This window comes from Myzus persicae, unplaced genomic scaffold, assembly GCF_001856785.1.
Source record: "Myzus persicae strain clone G006 unplaced genomic scaffold, MPER_G0061.0, whole genome shotgun sequence".
NCBI classification, from domain to species: Eukaryota; Metazoa; Arthropoda; class Insecta; order Hemiptera; family Aphididae; genus Myzus; species Myzus persicae.
The window spans coordinates 3344-13039 of NW_019103297.1; the positions used below are offsets into that span (position 1 = coordinate 3344).

The window sequence follows — 9696 nt, forward strand, 5'->3', positions numbered from 1 at the left end:
AAAATGTTATCAGTGTCCATTCTGATTGTTATATTCTGTGCTGGAACTATAGCGACCGTCGTCGTTATCGATATATTTAGCCCGTATTGTTATCGACGTTATCGATATATTTTATGTATTGCATTGTTATTGAATGACACTCATTATTAATGTAAAAATAGAATACAAAATATTATCAATATTAATATCGAAAATCATAATAATTATTTTCAGAATGGATATAACACAAAAATATTAAATTATAATAAAATGTTTTTCAAACTTTTATATAGCGTTCCTACTTTTTATTTTTGCGGGGAGTCGCCGTCTCAAAGACTCCCCTAACGAGCCGCCACTGAATTTGAATTATTGTAATTAATGTATTGCAGATAAATTGTTTTCATTAACACAATGTTATTATCTGTATGATGCATTATAAATTTATTCTGCTGTATTATTATTGTAATAATTTTAACTTTTGTGTTGTACTGTTGTATTAGTTATTAATTAATACAACAGTACAACACAATAACACGACTATAAATAAAAATATTTCTTATCAATACCTTATCAATATTAAGACCAATCACAGGGCAGGACGTGAAAATAATAACTCCATAAATTTAATTTTGGCGCGTATTCTCGGATAATGTGGACAGAATGACGTAGTATACATGCGCAGAACGAAGTTGAGAACAAACCAGTGTATTAACTATTAAGTATTTAGCCATGGGATACGGAATGATCAATCATCAATGATCAATTTCATTTGATACTAATATTCACTACAAACTACAAAGGTTATATTTGACAAGATTCGTCTCTTTTAAGCGATCGCTGGGATGTAAGTTAAATCAAACAAAAGATTGGTACCGGATGTGAAACATTATTTATCTTTAGACCGTAAATCAATTTAATATAATATATGCTCTTCTCTTCTTATAAAACAGTCCATAATGTCCTTCGTTTATGCTGTTTACTACAAATATTTAGTAAAATTATGTTTTATAATTTTAATTGCTGAATACCTACATATTTTGAATTGTATCTTTAATTGTCTTTTATTTTTTATCTTATTTTCTATAATTATACCTTTTTATAACTTACATATTAATTATGTAAAATTATAATAACTACATTTTTCTTTTATAGGCCAAGTTGATTTAAACAGAGAGCAATATGAGTCAAAGTAAGACATCACAAGAGAGTGAAATTTACTTGTATAATTCTGAGTATTTAAAGAATAACTATGATAAATATATCAGAGATGATTTCTTATATGCATTTGGAGCATTTTATTGGTAAGATCTAATCTATTTGATTATAAATATTGATTTAACTTCAGTAAAATTTAATTTTAAAACAGTATATTACCGTTTTTTTGTTTCCATCAATAACTTTTTATATTACTGATATTTAATTTATATAATTTGTATTATTATTTTAAAAATTAATTTGTCAATTTCTATTAAGTATTAAAAGAGATATATAAATTTAAAAGTTCAGGCAGGAAACCGATAGAAAGGTATGCTACAAAAATGGGTAGGCATTGTATTGCACTAGGAAGAAGACAGAAAGATATTCTGTAAAATATATTATTGTTTGATTGTAATTCATCTATATTGTTGTTTCATATAATTTTAGTGATAAAGTAATGAAGATTCCTCAGTTAGACCGCATTTTGAAAACTGAATGTTATCATCGTGAAACAGAATTGAAATATAGACATAATGAGTTTGCCACATACATGGAAAATATAATATCATGGCTTGATCTTAAGTAAGTTATTTTGTTATATCTATTAATATATTTGAAAAAACATTGGATACAATTAATGCAAAGATTTATATCATATTATTTAGTACATTTTTGTATTAACATTGTTACTGTTAACACATTTTTTTTAATTATTAATAAAGTAAAGCTCTTCAATCTAAATCTTAAAATTAAAAATCATACCAAAAATAAATTTTATTTAAATGAGAATAACAATAAATAATAGTAAAATTTTAAATTGTTAGTATTATATTACAATTGGTACTAGTGGTTACTACACTTATCGCAGAGTTAGTAAGTGACTTAGTTTGCTTCTTAGATCTAGATTTTTATTCCTACCTAATATTTTACAATGGTTTTTGAAAATTACTTAATTATTTGTATGATTTTAAGGTTAAAATACTGCAATGGGGAACCATCAGAATCTAATAAAAAAATACAAGAACAGTTATTCAAGACAAGTGATATTCAACAACATGGTACAAAAATGAGTTTAAGTTGCACAGCTCTTGATTCAAATACAAGTTCTCATGAACAAAATAATAAATCAAGAACTGAAGCTTATTCTCAAAATGAAATAATAACATCACCGGATATAACTATAAAAAATGATGATTTTCCTGGGAGTTCAATTAATGATGACAATATTGAAATTTTCATGGTATTTAATATTACAATAACTGAATAATTGATAACTTGTTAGTTATTATTTAACTATATTCTAAATGTTTAGCAAAATACTCAAAACAAATTAATAATGACAGAAATAACTTCTCCAAAACATAATTCTGTTGGAAGTTCAACTAATAATAATAACAAGAAAGGAATTGATAAGGTATTAAATTATGGTTAAAGATTAAGATTAAATATATAAGCTTATAGCTTAAAACATATTAAATCTTACAGAACAGTAAATTATGTTAAATTTTTCAGGTTAATAATACTCAAAATATAATTAAAACATCTCCAAATGTAACTTCTCCAGAACATGATACTCTTGGAAATTCAACTACTGATCACAAAAAGAGAATTGATGTGGTATTAATTATGATTACATCATAGCTTATTAAATATTTACTGAACAGTAAATCACTAAATTATATTAAACATTTTAGGTAAATAATACTCAAAATAAAATAATAACATCGCCAGGCATAACTTCTCTAAAACATGTTACTCTTGGAAATTCAACTAATGATCACAAGAAAGGAATTGATATGGTATTAATTATGGTGACATTATAGTTTATTAAATATTTACTTAACAGTTAATTATATTGAATATTTCAGGTAAATAATACTCATAACAAAGTAATTACATCACCAGATGTAACTTCTCCAAAATGTGATACTCTTGGAATTTCAACTAATAATCACAAGAAAGGAATTGATATGGTATTAATTATGATAACATTATAGCTTATTAAATATTTTTAAAACAGTAAATCATATCGAATATATTTCAGTTAAATAATACTCTACCTAAGTTGAATAAACACATGTGAATTCTCCAAAACATGATATTCACGGAATTTATTAGATTAGATTACTAAACAGAAATTTCTATGCTACTTTGCTACATTTGTTTTTCCTTTTTTCATGCATATACAATTTTTTTGTGCATATTTGTCATTTTTTAACTCTTTTAACCTCCGTAACTTACATATTACTAATCTATATATATTTAAAATGTTTAGGAAAATAATCAAAGTAAATTAATAGCTTCTCCAAAAGATAATTCTGCTGTAAGTATACTAATGATCACAAGAAAAGAATTGATGATATGTTTAAATGAGATAAAATTTATAATTTATGTTATGGATATTGTGTAATGTTCTAGATCAATACAAATTTGGTGAATATTTCTTCAGCTGTTGATTCAATATCAACTGAGTCTCAATTTAAAAATCTTGACATTACTGATGATGAGAATGAAAGCACATCAGACAACCTTAAAAACAATACAAATGACAAAGTTGTGAATAAGGTATGCTATATATTCCATTCACATTAAGTAAGTAAGAATCTTGGTGGACAGTTTTTATCAGGCTACGGTCAGGTAATACTCAGTCAAACATTTGTAAAACTACACCTGTCGTTTGGTTAAGCAACACGCTTGTGCACAATTTGGTTGCCAAGGTTCATTCTTAAGAGGAAGTTGTACCCGCACATGTTGTTGTTTTACATACTTGTAACAAGCAAATATTGGTACTAAATTCTTACTATAGATTATTTATAATTAATATTAGAGCTAATTTGTAGAAAGGTATAAACTATGGTTGATTTATAATTTTTATTATTATTTTATAATAAGTTATAATTTGAAGTACTTGAATAAATTCAAATTTCAAATTTATACAACTCAAAATAATAACATATAATACATATTTGCAGAGATAACTCTTTGCTCAATTATAGGTTAAATTCTTTTCTACAAATATGGTAGTATGTGAATTTTCTCTAATATTAATTATAAATATACATTAATAAGAATATATATTTGATATATTACAAATATGTACACAGAGACAAAACACAGATATATCTTCCTCTTAATGTGAATGGTGTATAGAAACAAAACATTTTTCTGTATCCAATTTTAAAATGTACAAATTTTAGGAAAAATTGTATTCAGCTCAAACAAGTTCTAGTAATATTATTAGTGAAGAAATATCAAATATGTGTTTGGAAACTTCTACAAAATCTGTTAGATGTACACGGGCCAATAAGCAAACTAGTAAAAAAATAAATACATCAACAAAAAGATCAAATTCGGTAACAGATTCTGAACACAAATCAAAAAAAAAGAAAATAGAAAAACCTTCTCCTAGTAATGTGGGAAGAAAAACTAATACCAATAACAATGTATGTTTTATTAATTATTATGTCAAACAATGATTGAAAGAGTATACATTAATATTATGTCTACGGTCTATCTAAAATAAGAGTAACCTCAGGAGCACCAATTTTTATCTGGTTCTATCAGACTTACCTATTAAGTAAATAAGTTTTTTTACATCAATATCCATTTCCAACAATCAGCTGCTGCCAAAAACTTAGGTTACTGTGTCAAGTTAAGAAAATGCAAACTAAACCTTTTATTAGATTAATAAAGCGATTATAGTAGTACCACTCTACATCGTACATTAAAAATGTCTAAACTAATGAACATAAACTTATCCAAATTTGACTTTTTTAATGAAGTATTCAAATAAATATTTTGTTTTTAACTATGAAATTCAAAGTGTATGTAGTAATTCTAAAAAGTAAAAATTTAAAAAATTATAACTATAAAAAAATATAATTTTTTTCTCAAAAATGTTATTTTTGCAACAAAAAAATATATTCAAAATTAGGAGTGTAGATACTTAAATGGATAACATTGTATACTGTCTTACTTAATAGTGTACTACTAATTCACAGTGGTTCTTAACATTATATGTTAGCATTTCAAAATCCAAAAATTTGAACAACTAATCATTCTTAGGTTTCAGTTATGGTATTTTAGTGTATAAATCATTGATGACAAAAATATTATACTACTACTTAAAGCAAATGTATAAAAAATATTTCATGTATATTATGTGTATAACAATTTTTCTTTCAGAAAATTTCAGTCAAAGTATTAAATGAATCTATAAAACAGGTTACCAAAAATTTGTATTGTCGAAATAGTAAAGGAGAAACAAAATTACATTCTGCTTGTGCCAAGGTAAAAAATGAAATTCATAGAATTTCTATCAAATTTTTTCAATTCTTTAGAATGTGAACGCTTTTATTTGTTATGAATCTTTACTTTTGTGCAAAATGAGGCTGAGTGTCAAAAGTGATCAAGTAAATAAAAATATTATTTTATATTTATATGTTATGCCATGGTGTGGCACAGTGGCTGACCGCAATCTCATAAGATTGCTTAAACTACATTGTGTCCTGCGTCGCCAGCTCCTGGATGTGTGACAACCCATGTTTTTAGCGACAAAACATGGCACACATACACCATACCACATGTACAGCCCTACCATCTCAAAAACCTAAAAAAAAATACCCAAAAATAACCCATTATCGTACAATCCCACACTCAATAGCCTATTTTGTGAGGATCCCACCTAATAAAAAAAATTATTTACTAGTTATTTACATTTTGAACTTAATGTTGATATGAAATGTAGGCAAATTAAAATATTTTCTGATGTCTATTATTCTCTTTTTATATTAAGACTGGAGTTTGACATCAAAAAAATTTCTGTAATATGCTATACTGTCTATTCCATTGTATAATTTTAAATTATGTATTAACATTAAGCAAATATGTAATATGTTACTCTTGTACTCTATTCTAGGGAAAATTGGATTTAGTAACTTCATTGCTTGAAGATGGTTTCAATCCTAATGTTAAAGATAATGCTGGATGGACACCCATGGTAATAATTTAAAATAATATAATGTTCTATAATTCTATTATTGTGGTAAAAAAAACAGTGCTCTTACAATTGTATTTAAAGCATGAAGCCGTGAAATCTGGGAATATAGATATTGTGAAAGAATTGATCAAGTTTGGTGCTTATTTAAATGTTCCTGGTTTTGAATATGAAAGCCCACTATATACAGCAATTAAGTATGGTAAATTTGAAATAGCTAAAATACTTCTAAGTTATGGATCCGATGCAAATTGTATGAATATGTATGGAGATAATGTGAGGTAAAAATTGATTTTAATAATAAATAATTAAAAAATATATTTTCTATTGGGTAAACAATTTTATTAATAATTATGACATTTATTTACTAAAAATATTTGAATCTATTATTTTTATTTATTTTGTTCATCTGAAAGCAATTTTACAAAAGTGATTTTTAAAAATATTTGTGGCTACTTAGGTAAGATTGTTTACAATAAATGGAAGGTAAATCAACTTATTATGTGCATCTTAATAATTTTTAAATGTTTTAGATGTCTTAATGAAGAAAAGTTGTCTGAGTTATTGGAAAATCTAGTTTCAAGTAAATTAACACAAATTTGCCTTCCTAACTATAAACTAGATGAAACTGTCATAGCCCTTAATAATGTTTCATTAAAAAGTGAAACTGTGAAGACATTTTGTAAACAATTTAATATTAAATTAGTTCAAAATATTTTGTATGTTGATTATTATTTATATTTAAATTTTTTATAATGGTTTTACTGAAAAAATTTTATGTATTTATGTCACACAAAGGAAAGAAAAACAATTTGCTCAAATTACTCACATGATTGTATCCAAAACAAAAAGTAATACTTGTGATGTTAATTTAGAATGTTTATCTGCCATAGCAAATGGATTATTTATAATCAATGAAAATTGTAAGCATACTTCAATTTTTAAAAGCTCTTAGAAATACTATATTTTAATAAATAGCTATTAAATTATTATGAACAAAGTTTTGGATTCTCAAAAATTGTATACTTAATGTTTTTAATTAATGATATTGGGATTTGTTTATTCTAGCTAAATGTTTAGTATGTTGATATAATCAATGGTAACCCAAAAATGTTATGATTGTTTTTATAGATTCTCTGCAATAACTTGTATGTGTTAATTATAAATTATTTTATTACAATGTATTACTTCTTTGTTAGGGATTTCTGATTCATTAGACCAAAATAAACTTTTGAATTGTGAACATTATGAAGTCAGTGGAACAACATTGTTTGCTGATTGTAATGGGCCAAAGATATCACGAATAAGCAAACAAAAACTGGTAAATATACAGCTAATTGAAATGATACATCATTAAAGAATTTAATAATATTAAAATATCGAGGAAGAAAAAAAGGTTTTTAAGTCCAAAATAGAAACAAGACAGTATTATCAATGTTATGATCTCTCAAGAAACTTACAATTTTTTAATAATAATATAGCGTTTCCTATTTAAAAGTTCTTTTTCTAATACACAATTTCAAAAATATAATGTAAAAAAAATTATTAACAATAACTTCTTAATAAACTCAAGGAAAATTTGGTTTTTTTTATTTTAATGTTTTAATTTTGAAATATTTTTAAGAATTCTAATTGATAATTAGAACTATAGTAGAACCTTAACGATCCAAACTAATTGGGACTGTACATAGTTCAGAAATATAAAAGTTTGAATAGTGGTATTTTTACTAATACTAAATAATATGTACATGCATATTATATATATTAATACATTTAATATGTGCAATGTTCGTATATATCACAAACAAACATGCATAATATCAGTGGCGTTGGAATCTACATTTTTTTGTGAAGCAGTCTAAACATTTTATCCAACCACCCACTCACAGCATCTTCCCAATCATCTAAATTTGAGATGCTTCACATGGTATATGAGTTTGGCGCTACTGCATAAAATGATATATTTATAATTATAATTTGTTATTATTATTAATATTAAATAATTATATTATATTTGATATACTTCAAAAGTTTCAAGTACCAACTAATAATATTTTTCAATTACTAAATAAGAACTAAAATCTTTACTTTGTATTTAAATATCTGATTTCAAACAAATTTGAACTTAGAATATCTATAAAAAAAACTGTAATCATTCATATACTATTTAGATTATTCAGTTATAGTTTGAACAACATATGAGGAACCTTGTATTCAATTTCAATCTATTGCAATTATCCACATAAAACATTAATATGAATTTAGCTTAAATTTATTTTTAATTTACTAATTACAGTTTAGGGAGTTACCTCTTTATGATGTACCTTTTATTATATATTCAAGTTTTTAGACAGAGCAAAAAAAAATGTATTGACATTAAATGAAAAAAATTATAAAAAACTTCTCACGTTTATTCAAACTTCTTACCTATTTGCAGTCTTGTAACTATCTATTATGCATGGTGACAATTTCCCAACGTGGAAATTTACTTGTTTATGTAAATTTATATCCTTTTAAACTTCAGAATTGTTATGTATTTCATATTTAATTTATTACTTGATGTTTTTGTTGTATAGTATCCAAAATTATTTGATGGTATAAACATACATATAAGTGGAAGTAATGGTTGGAATCAGTTCACAATTGAAAATTTAAAAAAACTGGTTGTTGAATTTGGAGCAAAACTATTAATACGTATGCCAAATCCAGAAGATTGCCCCACTAATATAATACCATATCATTGCCGTAATAATGATCAGATGTTTCATGTTTCTACCATCATATTATATACAATGGATTCAAGTAGACTTATAAAGTACAATATGAAACATTTGAAAGCTTTTCACATTTCATGGTTCATGCAAGCTGTACAGAAGTATAATATTATATAAAATTGTTATTTATGTCCAATTATATAATCATTTTGATGTTGTCAATAGTAATTGAATACAAGTTGATTATGTAAACACAATTCAGTTATATTTTGAACTAATAAATTCACAAAGAGTGTATTTTTAAAATACATAAATTATTTTTGTCTATAATTTTTTAAGAAATCTTTAAGAATTTGTTTGTTGATTCTTGATTTATAATATTTACTTTTAATTTTTATAAAATATTTTATGATGTATTTTTATTTGATAGTTAGGTTAAAAATACAAGAAAAATAACAAGTTAAAAAATGTGGGTAAGTGGGTAATGCTCCTCTGTCTCGAGGTTCACTGTTAATAACCATTGTGTATGAAAAATTATTCTGAGCGAAGACGGTCTGTAATATTATAACATAATATGACGAAAATTTTATGATATTATTGTGATTTAACTCAGATATTAAAGTACAGTAAAACCTCATTAATCCTGACTTCGTTTAATCCAGACAGCTGTTAATTACGCTAGTTTATGTCGTAGATAAGAATAAACACAAAAACGAAGTATAAAAAGATGATGTAAGAAAATTTGTTTTGAAATTTAATGTAGAAAAAGAAACAAGTGTTGTAAAAAGAATGCGGTTGCTACTAGATCAA

At 24.9% G+C, this 9696-nt stretch overlaps 1 protein-coding gene across 3 annotated transcripts; it reads left to right on the forward strand.

Moving 5' to 3' along the window:
* Positions 1–622: 622 nt before the first annotated feature.
* Positions 623–9194, forward strand: LOC111034201 (BRCA1-associated RING domain protein 1-like). 3 transcript variants are annotated; one of them, XM_022315294.1, is made up of 18 exons: positions 626–823; positions 1132–1280; positions 1624–1758; positions 2149–2416; positions 2489–2590; positions 2689–2793; positions 2871–2975; positions 3045–3149; positions 3452–3499; positions 3595–3741; positions 4374–4619; positions 5362–5466; positions 6095–6175; positions 6257–6453; positions 6706–6891; positions 6971–7095; positions 7372–7493; positions 8749–9194. In XM_022315294.1, the coding sequence occupies exons 2-18, from the start codon at positions 1159–1161 to the stop codon at positions 9061–9063; spliced, it is 2514 nt and encodes an 837-aa protein (XP_022170986.1). In that variant the 5' UTR covers positions 626–823; positions 1132–1158; the 3' UTR covers positions 9064–9194. The 3 variants fall into 3 exon arrangements, with proteins under 3 accessions (XP_022170987.1, XP_022170986.1, XP_022170985.1); XM_022315293.1 differs by having other exon boundaries at positions 626–882; positions 8749–9063; XM_022315295.1 differs by lacking the exon at positions 4374–4619 and having other exon boundaries at positions 623–823.
* Positions 9195–9696: the final 502 nt, after the last annotated feature.

Excerpts from the sequence above, each read along its gene's own strand:
- LOC111034201 (XM_022315294.1), top strand. The coding sequence starts at position 1,159 with ATGAGTCAAAGTAAGACATCACAAGAGAGTGAAATTTACTTGTATAAT. Across the intron at positions 2,794-2,870 it reads ACAAAAAGAGAATTGATGTG|GTAAATAATACTCAAAATAA; the intron begins GTATTAATTATG and ends TAAACATTTTAG. Across the intron at positions 3,742-4,373 it reads ATGACAAAGTTGTGAATAAG|GAAAAATTGTATTCAGCTCA; the intron begins GTATGCTATATA and ends TACAAATTTTAG.